The sequence below is a fragment of the Vanessa cardui genome, chromosome 7 (assembly GCF_905220365.1).
Source record: "Vanessa cardui chromosome 7, ilVanCard2.1, whole genome shotgun sequence".
Classification (NCBI taxonomy): Eukaryota; Metazoa; Arthropoda; class Insecta; order Lepidoptera; family Nymphalidae; genus Vanessa; species Vanessa cardui.
In genome coordinates, this window is record NC_061129.1 from 10,086,838 (window position 1) to 10,103,416 (window position 16,579).

The 16,579-nt window shown below is 29.2% G+C and overlaps 4 protein-coding genes across 5 annotated transcripts; 2 read left to right on the forward strand and 2 right to left on the reverse strand.

Annotated features, from left to right (window-relative positions):
* Positions 1 to 3,270: 3,270 nt before the first annotated feature.
* Positions 3,271 to 6,791, reverse strand: LOC124531158 (protein Mo25). The gene is made up of 7 exons (XM_047105630.1): positions 6,630 to 6,791; positions 6,313 to 6,498; positions 6,121 to 6,237; positions 5,903 to 6,045; positions 5,522 to 5,690; positions 4,840 to 5,109; positions 3,271 to 4,210 (listed from the first exon to the last, which is right to left on the reverse strand). The coding sequence occupies exons 2-7, from the start codon at positions 6,439 to 6,441 to the stop codon at positions 4,031 to 4,033; spliced, it is 1,008 nt and encodes a 335-aa protein (XP_046961586.1). The 5' UTR covers positions 6,442 to 6,498; positions 6,630 to 6,791; the 3' UTR covers positions 3,271 to 4,030.
* An 818-nt stretch (positions 6,792 to 7,609) lies between these two features.
* On the forward strand, positions 7,610 to 11,614 carry LOC124530850 (lysine--tRNA ligase). Of its 2 annotated transcripts, none has more exons than XM_047105191.1 (8): positions 7,610 to 7,768; positions 7,973 to 8,345; positions 8,729 to 8,980; positions 9,160 to 9,552; positions 9,625 to 9,807; positions 9,882 to 10,042; positions 10,531 to 10,771; positions 10,968 to 11,614. In XM_047105191.1, the coding sequence occupies exons 1-8, from the start codon at positions 7,734 to 7,736 to the stop codon at positions 11,064 to 11,066; spliced, it is 1,737 nt and encodes a 578-aa protein (XP_046961147.1). In that variant the 5' UTR covers positions 7,610 to 7,733; the 3' UTR covers positions 11,067 to 11,614. The 2 variants fall into 2 exon arrangements, with proteins under 2 accessions (XP_046961147.1, XP_046961146.1); XM_047105190.1 differs by having other exon boundaries at positions 7,656 to 7,901.
* A 247-nt stretch (positions 11,615 to 11,861) lies between these two features.
* LOC124530851 (deubiquitinase OTUD6B) lies at positions 11,862 to 13,151 on the reverse strand. Its single transcript, XM_047105192.1, has one exon. The coding sequence runs from the start codon at positions 13,000 to 13,002 to the stop codon at positions 12,151 to 12,153; it is 852 nt and encodes a 283-aa protein (XP_046961148.1). The 5' UTR covers positions 13,003 to 13,151; the 3' UTR covers positions 11,862 to 12,150.
* Positions 13,152 to 14,072: 921 nt separating this feature from the next.
* LOC124531072 (platelet-activating factor acetylhydrolase IB subunit beta homolog) lies at positions 14,073 to 16,566 on the forward strand. Its single transcript, XM_047105525.1, has 4 exons — positions 14,073 to 14,356; positions 14,512 to 14,718; positions 14,845 to 14,967; positions 15,039 to 16,566. The coding sequence occupies exons 1-4, from the start codon at positions 14,291 to 14,293 to the stop codon at positions 15,318 to 15,320; spliced, it is 678 nt and encodes a 225-aa protein (XP_046961481.1). The 5' UTR covers positions 14,073 to 14,290; the 3' UTR covers positions 15,321 to 16,566.
* The last annotated feature ends 13 nt before the right edge of the window (positions 16,567 to 16,579 follow it).

The window sequence follows — 16,579 nt, forward strand, 5'->3', positions numbered from 1 at the left end:
TATAGGGTTTGCGGCACAAAAAAGGTTAAGTTACGATGACGATGACGATTTTTATTGCAGACGCACTGCTGTACCCCAGACTACCATTTGCATTCACGATATCAGTTGCACTGATTTAATTATACATAATCCAATAATTTCAGTTCCCATAGATAAAGTCTTTGAATAATTTCAGTCTTGAACTTTTGTCTATGGTCACGGCTCCTGTGCAATTTTGTAAGTGTAATAATTTTCACTTTTTAAAAAAAATCTTAGTGTCATATAAAATTGTAGATTTCATATATTATTACTAGATTGTCGTAGAGTCCGCTTCACTTAATGTGAACAGCGTAGTACCGTAAGATGTATGTTTTTCTGTTCCGTCTCATAATATCACGAAACACTAAGTGGATGGTTTGAATTTTACTATGAAATAGGCTAGTGGTATTAATATAAGTCTAAAGCAGATCAGTTTCCTAAATACTATCCATTATTATATTTTGTAAATAACTTTTTTATTTCTGAAAATAATCAAAATACAATTCTTGTGTACATACTATATATTATTATGTTGTTAATATATATCCAAATATTGATTTTATTTTATTACAAGTTGTACGAAACGAAAACATTAAATAATATTAGAGATGTAACGGTAGTTTCATGTCAAATTATATTAAATATTAACAGAAACAGCATTATTTGTGGACGTATTATTTATTAAAAATTTTAATTGTTTTCAAACTTATAAATACAAACTGTAATAAAATAGATTATGGTACACCAGTTTATTTAAAATCCATGTAAATAATATTTCTAAATCTATATGTGTGCTTAAAGATTTCCCAGTAACTTAATAAGAGTCATTAAATTGCTTCAGTAGAACTAGAATAACTCATAGTTTGTGAAAAATAATAAACTAAGTTCTAGTTTCTTTGTTACTTCTTATCAAAGGAATTTTTATTTTCATTTCTCTTTTTTTATAAAATATAGTACTCTTCAAATTATATGTATCTCTTGATTCAATGTGTTTGTAACTTTTTTTTAAATGAAAATGGATTAAGTTTGTCTCTGAGAGACCCATTTCGAAGGAATCCGCCTCAATTTCTTAATTATAAAATCGTGCAATACACTTAACATAATACAGGAAAAAAATGTAATACCAATACCACTTAAACTGTTATCAAACAATAACATTGATATTTATAAAATAATGGTACTATGTCTACGACATTACAGCTGACACTGCCCATACTCCTACTTATATATGTATATTAATATTGACAATGTTTATTTTTATATATATTTTAGAACTGTATTAAAATTAAAATTTGCCGGCCTAAGACGTGACAGAGATGTAAATTTTATTTTCTATGTATTTCTAGAAAATAAAAACGTTATTGTCATATACTTAGCTGAAACACCGTCATAAGTTTTTATTTAACTTTTTAAACATAATAAACCAAAACGAATAAAATATATCAAATTTATAAAGAATAAAAAATATATATAGATCAAATTTAAAAAATCTGATGGAATAACTTGCAATATCAAGAGTAAATTTTTGAACCTGTAATTGTTGATTACAAAGCCGACCGTAAAAATTAACGAATAACACAATATGTTGCATTAAGATAATGTTTTATACCGATGTTTATTGCCACGTAACTAGAAATTTTACTGTATTATATTTAAGATGTAACTTAAGCCGAATTTAATAATCATGTATGTTCAATTTTATCTGTACAATTTATTTTTATGTCACGATAGTAGCAGAACGTTGTCACCTCATTACAAATGCATGAATAAATTCGGCCTTGACTATTATTTACATTAGCAGTTGAAGATCTAATTTTGTGAATGTTGTTCAAACTAATAATAATATAATCGAGATTTTATCGTCGTCGGTCTATGAAAAGCACGTTTTTAAAAACACAATTAACATTCATTAACAGACATTCATTATCAGACATGACAATGTGTACGGTTTCAAAATATACACAAAACCGCAAAAACACTTTACATAGCTAATTTATATCTTATTTTTCGTATGTATATATTTTATTTGTATTTTGTGATAAATATGAAATGTTACTTTTAAAAACTATGTTTTATTAACCATAGTTAAGCCAAGGTGTACAGTGGATTGCTTGTCTAATAAAAATTATGACAGTAGAAGTTGCAGTGTTTTCATTCATCATTTTTATTATTATATATCAAGAAAGCTAACACGCAATTCTTCCATCAGGCGTAATAAGTCTGCCAAGAAAAGCCTGGAGTTTTCAGAAAGGAAAGGTAGTCAAATCATATAATAGAACTATTTATTTTCAATATAAATACCTTTAAAAATGGTAAATACGTTAAAAATCATAAAGCTGATTGATGCTGCCTGACTATAAAGGTGCAGTAACGCTACCAATTTCAATAAAATAAGCTCATTTGAGCTGAGCTGGCCCACACACGCGTGCATCTTAACCGATGATTGCGGGTTCAAACCCAGGCAAGCACCACTATATCTATATATGTGCTTAATTTGTGTTTTATAATTCATCTCGTGCTCGACGGTGAAGGAAAACATCATGAGGAAACCTGCATAGTCTAATTTCATCGAAATTCTGCCAACCCGCATTGGAAAAGCGTTTTGGAATATATTCCAAACCCTCTCCTTAATGGAAGAGGAGGCCTTATCCCAGCAGTGAGAAATTTACAGGTTGTGTTACTTTACTTAAAGGTCATTTGTGTTGATACCGCTTGATTTTGTTACGTTAGAGTAAGCCAGTGCCAAGACAAATATTGCCTACACCTACTGACCATAGACATAACATTTTAGTTTTCGAGGTGGCGCATTGTCGATGTATTTAACAAACACCGATAATTATAGAAGTGCTTAATTTAATGTCGTAAATAAACAAATCCTGTAGCATATTGAATACCAGTATTGCACCCGTGCGTAGCCGGGGCGGGTCGCTAGTTGTTAATGTTTCTTAGTGCCAAAGACTACAAAAAGGCTTTATTTACAGAAAGCCATCAGGAGCCCTATTTGGCCGTCCTACCTTTATTAAATATATAAAAAAAAAATTAATAAAGGCAACAGTCTTTTCAAATATACTCAAACCTTAGCTAAATTATATAATCTCATAACTAAATTTCACAGTACTTAACTTTCAACTTAGTTATTAAATTTATTTTTTAGAAGTTCAATACGTATGCTTTACTCTTTAACGAGTCCGAACAATTAGCCTAATAATAATCAGAATTATAGCGCAAGGGTAAAAATAAATTAAAAATAAATAATAATGATACAAATGTTTTATTCAGTTTCAAAAATGTATCTGCATTAATGTCGCTGATAAAATAAAATAGACTTTAAAATATAGGATAAAGAAATTTCGATAATACATACAAAAAAATATTCATGAAAATATTGCAAATACTATTACAATGTTTAAGCACAGCAATGTTATATCAAAATAATGTAGTACAGAAAATATGGAACAATATTACTATCGCGTAATAAATAACCAATACTGACAATATATAAAATATATTTCCTTCATATTTAACAATCTATATTTCTGATATTGAGAGTACAAAAAAAAAACAAAAAAAGATGTCATATTTACAAGTCCTTAGATCTCGACTTTCCAAATTTCGATTCCGTTATGTTCAAATTTCAACAATGGTTCGTAAGCTAATGTGATAAAATATACTATTTCCATTGTGACTTAGGAACTGTCACAAAACACGTCATAAAACTAAAAATGGTTTTAACAACTTACAAAAGATATAAGTAAAACCAATAAAATAATGCTAATTCCTACAAATCTTTATTAAAAATGTTAATTTGCTCGTAGCACAAATATACTTTCTTCCTGACTCATCACAGACCGAATGTAAAATCCATTAGAATTCGAATGTTTTATTTTTACAGAGCCCTGTCTCAGCACACAACACCCTCTGGTGACTTAGAAGCGTTTAAATATAATAGCATCTATAACTAACTTCTTTCGAGGAGGAAGTGGCGATTTTTTAAAATGCAATAAAATAAATGTTAGTGTTCTAATGGCTTCAGCTCTTTAATTTGCTTTATTAGATAAGCCTTCTCATCATTAAACTGTTCGTCTTCAGAACGGTCTGTGTGGAACTTGGTGAGGAAATCTACCAACTTGTCTTGATTTCTTAGCAGAATGTCCAGTATTGGTTTGGGTTTATTAGGATTTGCTACAAATACCTGCAACATAATACACAATTAATGTCATTGTTGAGCTTGAAACTTACATAAATATAAGGACTCTTATAAATGTAAAAGTAGCAAATTATATCACACAACATTCTGTATGGTCTGAAATTACATAATGATGCTTAAATATAACAATTTTTGTAAATTATATAGTCTAAACTTAGGAAAATCCTGATCTTATTTTAATCTATAATATATTTTCATGAAGAAATAATTTGTACAAGAAATTTTGAAAATGTTCATTAATCATTATTTTGTTCTTAGAAATATAGCATGAAATCTTTATAAAATCAGTGTAATTTTTTAAATAAGTAGCAAATACATAGTCTAAATATAAAGAGTAACCTATTTTTTATCATCATCATTGAGTGTAGCTGATATATTTATATACATTTTTATTTTTAACACAGAAAATAATATAATAATTAACTGTAATTTTGAATTCAAAGTTTAGTAGAGAACCCATTTACATGTTTTACAAATATCCAAATGTATTGGTGTCAGGATGTGTAAGGTGTCTTGAAGAAGGAAGAAAATATAAGACGCATAAACAACACCAACAAACAGCAAAATTAACAAAAACATATTCCACATGCATAATTTTACAAAAAAATGTTTACCTTAAAAACATGGAAAGCTTCAAATTGTATGTTACGTGACTTTTCTTTAAGCATATTCATCATCAGTTTAAGGTTGTCGGGGTTGGTAATATAGCGCGTCATTATAGAAAAGTTGTGTCTGTCTAAAAGCAACTCTCCGAGTAACTTCAGACTTTGCCGTCGAGTAACATAGTTTTCAGAATTCAACAGTCGTTGATAATGACTAAACACCTTATCATAGTTAGCTTCTAAAAACTCAGCACACAAGATTTTGTGTCGAGTTAATAATTCCTTGAAATAAAATGTGTTTTGTTAATCATAAATTCTATTAAAACATTATTTTCAAGCCAAAAGAGCTGCTGCTATCTTTTTTTTTTACTAAATCAATTAACATTTAGAAAAAATTTATTAACAATTGTTCTGATAAGATTGATATGAGAATTTATCTTTAATTTCAATCTCAAATGAATGATGAAATTAACAAAAGTTGATATCAAAGAAAAGTAAAAATAAAGACAGTAGTGATGTTTAAAAAAATTAATTGAAGTATTTCATTTATGTCAGACATGAATAGTTTATACTTATCAAGCTTTGACAGGTAATGTAAGACTTTATTACCACACTAGCTTCATTCCTGTAACAGCCATATGTTGAAAACAAATACAACTATAGCTTGCAGATCATACAAATAGTTTCAACAAACCTTAAATGTAGAAAAGGCATCAGAGGCAATATCAAAAGTGGATACTTCTACATAACGGAAGAAATTGTAAAAGTCATCTGAATATAACATTATCTTGGCTAAAGCTTCATATCTAGCACACTCTCGCAGCATTGTCCCGCAGTTGGAAGCTATTTCCTGGTGTTCATATCTGTAAGGAAACATTGATAAAACTTAATTTATGCACTATGACACTAATTACTTATTAGCTAAACATTAGTAATTTTAAAATATGTTTATAGGTAATATACAGTGTGTATATAATTGAAATATATTTACCATTAGGCTCATTAAGCAAATATTTACATAAGATTATGATAATAAAACAATTATGTAAAGTTTACTAATATGTATGGATCTTACCCTGACATCAGAGTAAACAGAATCTCTGGTTTAGTACATATGTACTCAACTGTAGGGGAGCGAGTTCCTATTTGACGCCTTAAAACATTATTGAACACTTGGGCTACATCCTTCTTGCCTTCAAAGTCAATACGGTTTAAATTCTGTATGAAGAGAAGATTATTAAAAATTGAGTAATAAGAAATATATATAGAATTGTTTTATTTAAATATTTTTACTTGAATCAGAAGAAGAAGAAGGTTTGTATTATAAAGCTCCTGTGCAAGTTGAGCTACAATAATATCAGTTTGTGGCTCTGCATCAGATGTTCCATAAAGCATATTCTTGATTAAAACCTGCATTAAAAAAGGTTATATTACTATCCTTGAAAGTGGAACTTAAAAAAAGAAGAATTAATCCTTACGACCTACCAAATTCTTGCTCACATCTTCTTGTGCTTTTTCTGCTTTCTTGTCACCTCTTTCTAATGCAGTGACCGCATCTTTTAAGGACCTTACTAACTCCGCGGGGCTCTTCTGAGATTTCCCAAAAAGAGGCATAGTATTTAAATAACTTACGCGAATGATATTCGTAACAACCGTCTACATAAGATGTACCTGGAATAAACAATTATACACAAAAACAGACTATGACAAGATCACAGAACTAAGTACATGCACTTTAATGTTCACTACAATGCAAGAGAAATAAAAATGGGATTTGAATAGTTTATAAAACGCACGCCAACCTGGCACACTATCTCCGAATGTCAAATATATCTTTAGATTGGTTTTTCCTGTTCTATGGTAATAAAACAAAATTTCACTCAAATGTCCAATAATTATTAAAATAAAATCGTATCTAGCGACACAGAGCACAGACAGGCAGATGAAACGAACAGCTGTGATGTCAATACAAATATTGCCAGTAATATAAAATCAATTTTATTAAATTACAGAAAAAAAGTTCAGTTCGATCATATTTTATAAAGTTACATTTATTCTATATTCTATTATTCATATGTTAGTGATATTATATGATTTTGATATCCTCATAAACCAGATCAAGTATGGGTACTTGCTTGGATCTGGTTTCCCTTCAGTCCCTAGTTTACTAAGCCATTAAAGCAACTATAATATTAATATGAATAACATTCAGTATTCGGAACATTTTCCTACATTTTCAATACATTTTCCTATAAAATAAGAATAAAGAACAAAACTTAAATATAAGGTGCATATTTTTATTTATTACTTTAGCGGACTGGTTGGTTGCCCAATGATAAGCACTTGCTATTGCCCGATGATACCTGATACATCTTATAGTACACAATGGGATAATTGTAAATCATAATTCTGACTAATTCACTTGATCACTAAATTGTTTCATACTGGATATGGATTAAGCGAAAATATAAGAACACATTCGTTTTACTCAAATTAACACTTGCTCTTCAAAAATACAAATAAAAATATGTTGTTTCTACATATGAAACATCTAGCCACTGCACTTGCATTTAGCATTTGCAATTCAAAATTGTACGCTCAAAAGCATGTGCAACAATTATTAACACTATGTTAATTAATCAAGTAATATTATATAATAATTATATTATTTTTTATTATAGAAATAGGCATTGGTCTACCGTTTACGTATGAATTGGTTGTGCTGTATTTGTGTGTAGGTATGCCTTTAGTTTCGTCATTTCAATAAAATGAGTCATGTGTCAATGTCAAATCGAAGATTATGACATTTCAGGATCTTTTGAACGTGTCTTTGCCATTTTTTCTTAGGTTATAATCAATTTATTTGTGAATATTAACTATAAATAAAGTGAAGCTTTTCAATTAAAATGGCTGACGCGTCCAGTGAAAAAATCTCAAAAAAGTGAGTATTGTGTGAGAAATTTAGTCAAAATGTTTATATTGAAGAATATTGCTTCGTCCTTACCTACCTTGGCTGAAAGGAATTTTAAATATATACCAAATTCAGTAAAACGTTTTGCAGCAGTGAATACACGGTTGGTTTTACCCCTTACGATTAAGACATTACGGTAGATCTACATTAATATAATTAAATAATCGTTTACAGTGAATTAAAACGTCGATTGAAAGCCGAACAGAAATTGAAGGAAAAGGCTGAAAAAGCTGCACAGCAGCCTGTAGTTGTAGTAGAGAAAAAAGATGTAAAAGCTGAAGAAGAAATAAGCCCAAATGAATATTATAAACTTCGCTCAGGCGCAATAGCGGCTCTGAAGAATGGAGCCAAAGAAGATCATCCATACCCTCACAAATTTACGGTTACTATATCATTAGAGGAGTTCATTGAAAAATATAATCATTTAAATAGTGGAGAAGTTCTAGAAAATGTCACATTGTCAGTGGCTGGTAGAGTGCACTCAATTAGAGAATCTGGTGCAAAGCTTATATTTTATGATTTAAGAGGAGAGGGTGTAAAAATTCAGGTACTTAACAAAATATCTACATGTCTGGTAAACCCCTGGTAATCCAACAAATAATTTGTAACAGGAGGCTAATGATTATTGAACTACAGAATATTGCCCCTGTTTCCTCCTATTAAAGAGTATTTTTTTGTCTTTGTAATCTGACAAATTACATAACTATTTTGTTATTAACAGGATAAGACATGCTTAAAAAACATTGAGAAAGATTTCTAGATATATGTAAATGCAGTAAATCTGCTTATTATGTATGTATATGTACTGTAAACATTATATATAACAATATAGGAAGTGCTGGATTACCACGGGTCAATTATTTTAGAGTATAAAATGAAATAACAATGGTAAAAGGGTTTTCCATATATAATTATCTTTATTTTTACAAGGTTATGGCAAATGCTAAGATGTATGAATCGGAGGCCAAATTTGCTTCTGACACTGACAAATTGAGGAGAGGAGATATTATTGGTTGCATCGGTCATCCTGGAAAAACCAAGAAAGGAGAGCTCTCTGTCATACCGAAAACTGTGAAATTGCTTTCTCCATGCCTACACATGCTGCCACATCTACATTTTGGTCTTAAAGACAAAGAAACAAGATTTAGAAAGAGATATTTGGATCTAATTTTGAATGACAAGGTAAAGAGATACTTATGACTTTTAACAATATATTTAAGATATAGTTGAGCCTATTCAGACAAACTAAATATAGTGTGTTATAGTTTTATGCTTTAAGTTTATATGAAAGCAAATACTCAGGCCAATAATTATATTAATCTAATTAAAAAATAGTATAATATATAAAAATGTAATTGCAGGTCAGGCAAATATTCTATACCCGAGCGAAAATTATTGCCTATGTACGACGCTTTTTAGATAATATGGGCTTTCTCGAAATAGAAACTCCTATGATGAACATGATCCCTGGAGGTGCAACTGCTAAGCCATTCATAACCCATCACAATGACCTTAATATGGATCTCTACATGAGAATAGCACCTGAATTATATCACAAAATGTTGGTTGTTGGAGGATTAGACAGAGTGTATGAAATTGGTAGACAATTTAGAAATGAAGGTATTGATCTGACTCACAACCCTGAGTTCACTACCTGTGAATTTTATATGGCTTATGCTGATTACAACGATCTGATAACAATAACGGAAACAATGCTATCAGGGATGATTAAATCTATTCATGGTACTTACAAGGTAACATTATTTACATGTAAAAAACACTATTTGTCTTGCTGTTTTTATTATAACCATTTACCATGTTTATAGATAAAATATCACCCAGATGGACCTGAAGGTGAGGAGCTAGAAGTTGATTTTACACCACCATTTGCAAGAGTGCCTATGATTGCAACACTGGAAAAAGTTTTGAATGTTAAACTTCCAGCACCAGATAAATTAGACACGTCTGAGGCAAATGCTTTTCTGAGCCAATTATGTGAGAAGCATGAGGTATGTATGATTAGACATATATATATTCTGTGTAAAATAATAAGTTATTTATATAGAATTTGTCTTACAACTAGGTGGAATGTCCAGCACCTAGAACTACAGCTAGACTATTGGATAAACTAGTTGGGGAATTTATTGAAGAAAAATGTATTAATCCTACATTCATAATTGATCATCCACAAATTATGAGTCCATTATCTAAGTACCATAGAGAAATCCCTGGACTTACAGAGAGGTAATTTGTCTATGTTTATTAATACAACAAAACAGATTTTTATTTTATATTTTCTTATCTCTATGACTTTGATAAACTCAATAAGTATAAACATTGAACCATATCTACTTTTTACTTGCATCACCTTGCTTGCAACTTGAAGCATTCTTTATATTTTATGTTTTTTAAGTTTATAATAATTAAAAATGATAGTTCATTATTTTATATCAAAGAATTGAAAAATAAAATAAAATCAAGGCTTTTAACTACTGATATTTTTTCTTTTGTTGTGATTGAATTATTCTTATGTAAAAGCAGTTAGAGAACCTCCTTTAGATCCTTTAGATCCTCAACATAACATTTTCTTCCATTATCAAATCAATATTCTCCTATTTTAGATCATATATATATTCATTATAATCTTTTGGAATTAATGTACTTAAATAAATGTTATCTTATTATAATATATAAATCAACACTTAATTTTTATGCCTGTAATTACATTTTAGGTTTGAATTATTTATTATGAAAAAAGAAGTATGCAATGCCTATACTGAGTTGAATGATCCTGCAACACAGCGAGAACGTTTTGAACAACAAGCTAAAGATCGTGCTGCTGGTGATGATGAGACCCCTCCAACAGATGAGGCATTTTGTACTGCTCTAGAGTATGGGCTTCCACCAACTGGCGGATGGGGAATGGGAATAGACCGGCTAACTATGTTCTTGACAGATTGTAATAATATAAAAGTAAGTGTATTTGCATTCTGCCTATTTCTTTATTTGTTTAATTTTCAATTAGCATAAAACTTTATTCTCGTAATGATTATAATATACTATTAGTAAAAATGAAAATTACCATTCATTCATCAATTAAAGATACACATACTTATCAGTAGCATAGAGATAGTCATCATATCATAACTAATATAATTTCAATTTTCAGGAGGTACTCTTATTCCCAGCGATGAAACCTGATGATCCGAATAAACATTCTGAAGAAGAACCTTCACCTGATGTACAATCTACTCAGAATGGGGTATAAATAAGTTATATCTAAGAAAAAGAATACTGTGTTTTTTCTGTATTAATGATGATTTTTTCTAAAGAAATATAGCTTTTACTAATAAATCATCATCAAAACATCGTTGTTTATTTTTAAATCCTGTATATTCAATAAAAATGTCCTGTGATTGCACAAATGCAGCTCATTTCAACAGTATCACAAATATTACAAAGCAATAGTGCTTTTAACATAGAAGCTATAACTTACAAATTAAGAGCGAATAAATAATTATTTACTACCCATATGAATCTTCTGAGTATCAGGGAGCATTGGCTTTGGACAGCTCAATATTTATACAAAAGAATGACAAAATTGCTATAGTTTTTGACAAAATGTTAACCCATTAACCACCATGCTTTGATTAGTGTAATGTGGGGAATAGACCACCTGAAAGTGTGATCATTGCTTATACTTTATGGAACATATATAATGACACTGGAATTTTTTAAATCATTTCTTATACAACCAGTACACCACCAACCATTGGCACTGATATTTTAAGTCCCTTGTGCCTGTAGTTTTGACCAGCAATAAAAATATTAAGTAATGTGGTTCCAGTTTGGCAATAGAATATGATCATTAGGTGGTGTCTACCCAGATGGACTTGCAAAAAGCCCCATAAAAAAGGCTTGAAACCCTGATTGATATTGTCTGTACATTGCCACAACTAAGAATAACTTTATTTTATTTTTCAATATACAATAGTTTTAATTGTTAAGACATTGTTGACAGAAACAAAAATATGTATGCATTTAAAGTACTATTAATCAAAAATATTTCAAAAATTAAGTAAAGTTTATTGCAAAATCAGCATAACTTATAATCACTTTGGCAGCTAAAAGGTTAAAAAGAAACATCATTTACAAATACAAAAGTAAATGGTATTTTTTTATCAGAAGTCAATACATTAAACACTTATACTTCTATTTTAATGTAAATTGTTGTTGTTCAAATAATATTTGTTTTAATTCCATGAACTACTGAGAGTCCAAGATCCATTCTCACTGATATTCAGAATTTTATGAAATAGTTTGTTGACACTATACAAAACTTACAGTTCCAACTAAGCATCATCTTTATTAACAATTTGAGTTGAATTGTAATGTTCCCCTAGACTATACATATGTCTGTGGTACGATATGGTTAAGGGCGGACCCGGGAACTCAGTGCCTTGTTCTATTGCTTCAGGTCCTGAAGCCTGTATCACAGTAAGTGGACACTTTAAGCAATTGGATATGGCCCTTATCTCTAACTGTCCACCCCACACCTTTGTATTTTTTATTTTATCACAATATTCTTCAAATTCTTGATCAGTTAGCATTTCATTTGTATCAGTATTAGTGAGGAATGGCATAAAATCTTCTTTGTGCTCAAAAATATACTGAGATACTCTATCTCTTAAAGCATCTACTTGTAATTTCTTATCATACTTAAGTTCATATTGATGTGCAACAGCTTTATAAAGGCAATCACCATCCGAGGGTATTGGACAAATTTTCAAATTTCTTTCTTCTAATCTTTTGTTTATTGCTTGATTTTCTATGTTTCGAGGTCCATTGATATTTTCTATTTCTTGCATTTTGATTTCTTTTTCACGATCTCTCTCTTGTTGTATTTTTTTATCTCTTCTTTTTTGAGCTTTTGAAATTTTTGGTTTAATATCGTTTTCTATAATTTGTACATCTGATTCTATATCAGGGCTTGTACCATTTCCATTTGTTTCAATTTCTTTTTTATGGCGTTCCTCTAAATCAGATTCTAATTTTATTATTTCTGCGTTGAGTTCCTTTTTCTTTGTTTTATCATTTTTGGCTGCCTTTTTCAGAGCTTGAATTTGAGCTTGTAGCTCCTTTTTTTCTTTCTTGTGCCTTTGTTCTAATTTAAGAGTTTCATCTTCTTCACTGTTGTCTGCCATAATAAACAAATATATGTGGTATATTGAAGTTGTAGATGTATTTTAAAAATATGAATATTTAAGATTAAACTATATCTAAGTATGACTTGAAATTTAGAGGTTAGATGTATTTGCAGATGTCACTTGTCAATATAAATCTATTCTATAAGTCTCTAATTTTTATCGCATTAGTGTTTCCAACTAGAACTTTGCCATAAAGGTAGGTCTAATTTCAAAAGTTCGTAGTTTTTGACCAATCTACTGAAAAGTAGAACTCCAGAATAAATAAATGTTATTTCTAGTATCGTTAATATTTAAAAATAGGGATATTAAAAATAAAAATATTTTCTGAATAAATCTACTTATCTATCTTACTATGATAATTTTTATTATTGTGTTATAAGTTTACTCCACAATTTTGATTGGTAAATTATCCCAACTTGGCACAAAATGAAATAGTCAAATGGTGATATTTATATAGAATCTCTGGTGCAATCATTTGTTATAGCTTAACGAAGCTATTATTTATTCAACCCAAAAGTAGAGTATTTTGGTCTGTCAAGCATTTTAATGGATTATAAAAAAAATAATCAGATTTAAATCCACTGTTTGTAACTTTGTATATCATTAAAAGTTGCTAAATCTAATAAAAAGTTGATGAGAGTGGACAGCACTGATTGGGCTCAGAGGTCAGAACATTCAGAACAAAAACATTGAATTGAATTCAAGTCGACTGTATTACGCACATCGTATATTATTAAAATGTTAAATTTTATTAACATTGACATAAAAAAGTAAACAGTATTATACAGGTTATGTTTAATTTTTTTTGGTACATAAACTATTTTATGCTTAATTCCTTATTTGATTCTTCTTATTTTATTAAATTCCAATAAGCATATAACTTACATACTTTGAATCCATGAAAAAAACAAAAATCATTTAAATATAGAGTTTTATTATAGTTATTACATTTTAATTAAAAGCCGTACCAAAATTGTATTTCGAATAACTTTTAAAAGATTCCGTAAAACCACAAACAATTATTCTGTCTGTTATGTTATATCTAGAGATTTTGAACCGGGCAAGATATTTTTTCTAATCAAAAATGAAAGATCAGAGAAGCTAAAATATAATTATTTTTTATCTGTTTGCTTTTGGTATTTGGTAACTTGGTTGTAAAATTTTCTTTAATTGTTAATTTGTATTCAAAAACAGTTACAGCTAAGGTAATAAGTATTATTTAAATAAAGGTCAAAGAATAATTAAGGGTTATTATAAGTTAAATAGCATAAAAAAAACTGTTAAAATGAATCCTTGTTCTGTGGCAGCCCCACAACAAGATACTGATGGTGATGGCAGATGGAATAGCATTGTAAGTTTTAAGTTATTTTTGTTTTATATTTAAAATAGGTTCTTAAGTTTATTTCAATAAAAGATTACAATTAAAATCGTGTGAAATAATGTTTAAAACAGTTGTGATTTTGATATATTTTGATAACGAATTAAATATTTTTTTGTGTTTTACAGCATAACAGATTTCTTTCTGATGCTAAAGGGAAAGATGGAGATGTTATTTTCATCGGCGATTCTATATTACAAGCATTAGAACACACGGAAGTATGGAACCAATGGTTTGCTCCACTTCACTGCCTTAATTTTAGTATTCACAAAGATCAAACTCAAAATGTTTTATGGCGCATAAAAAATGGAGAACTTGATCATGTCGATCCAAGAGTATGTTATAAATTTTTACATATGATTATTTTTTTGTTGCTGATTTTTACTAATTGCTTCTAATAGTAATATTTGTGAAATGGTTTATGAAATATTGATAACTTTTTTAAAGCTTATATTTTATAGGTGATAGTTTTGCATGTGGGAACAAACAATGTTGACCATACTCCAGAACAAGTCTGTGAAGGTATATTAGAAATAGTCAATACGATCAGAGAAAAACATCCAAGTGTATACATTGTATTACCAGTAAGTAGAAATTATGTTATTAAAATAATATAAGTCAAGTACATAACATTAACAAATAAAAACTGTTTTAGAGTCTACTTCCAAGGGGACAATATCCCAATGTTCTGAGAGAAAAAAATTCTAAAATCAATCAACTCTTGCGTGACAAGGTTCCTTGCTTGAATAAGGTAGAGATGGTATCAATAGATAAAGGTTTCATACAGAGTGATGGCACAATTAGCCACCATGATATGCACGACTACCTCATACCAACGAATGCAGCTTGTCGGAAGGCTTTTGAACCAGTATATGATCTCCTACAACAAATACTGTCTGAAGGCGAGCCTGAAAAAGACTTGACACCCTCTGAATAATATTTTATAAACAAAGACACTCAATAGCTTTTTAATGTGCAGCAAGCTTATTGTGATTGAATAGTAGTACTTAAATTTAGCTTTTTTATCTTAGACATAAGTGTCAAATGTTTTATATTAATTTATTGTTTTCCTATTTTTACTTTTACATTCCAAATTAATTAATTATTTAATTGGCTGTGTTAACTGTTATTAGGCTCATAGAAATACACCACGCACTAATAATAATTTACATACTTAGGGAGAAGCACTGATAAATAAAATAATCTTGCATGATATACATATTGGACATACTATTATTCTTAACTATACAGGTAATTTTTACTACTTCGATAATAATAAATTCTCTTTACAAAGTCAAAATGTAAAATAGTCATTAAAATAATTTTAAATATCTTTTAATAATTATAATGTTAGACTAGATCCAGTTCTTCATGAATCAAAATGCATTTAAAGAGAAGTTGTTTTTTTACTAATTGAGGACATCAAATTGTGGAGAAAGGTTGTTATCTAAAATTATAATTCAAGATTCTGCAATGTCATTATTATGCTTTGTGTACTTATTTTTATATTGTTTAAATGGAAAATTATGTGTGTGAATCTAGCTAGTGACTTCCAAATTTTATTTTATATAAAATAGATCCATTTTTTGAAGTTAGCCTTCAAATTATTTTCAAAGGAATAACCAGTGCTCATTATCTCCTTGGAGGAATTCTGTTGTGTTGCAAACACCAAAAGCCAGAGAGAGTCCACTTTGTACACACTTACTGATTTACTCTTATGAGTTCTGTAATGTAACTAATGGGTGTTGGGAAAAATTGAGTTTTCAGGTTCCCTGGATTGTGTAAAAGCCAAACGGTTTTTGTTAAAGATAACATGTACTTTTGTAAGTTATTAATGTGTTTGAAACACTTATACTAATATGAATTACATTTAATGGAATTGAGTGTAACCAAAGATTTTTTCAGTCTCAACCAAAGTGTACATTACAATGAGAATGATATTCATATTGGATTTAAATATTTTCTAACAGGCTCAAAAAAAAAAAGACATTAAACAATAAACTGTTAAAATCCACTGTAGTTTAATAATTATCGTAATTATATTAAAAGTTACTTCCTATAATGATTGTATAAATTACCATATTTTTTTTACTGATTTTTAAACACAATGTATCTGAAAGTATTACAAATATTTATGGTACTACATATATCTACTCGAGTTGCCAAACTGCTTGAATCTCAAATGTGATTATTTAT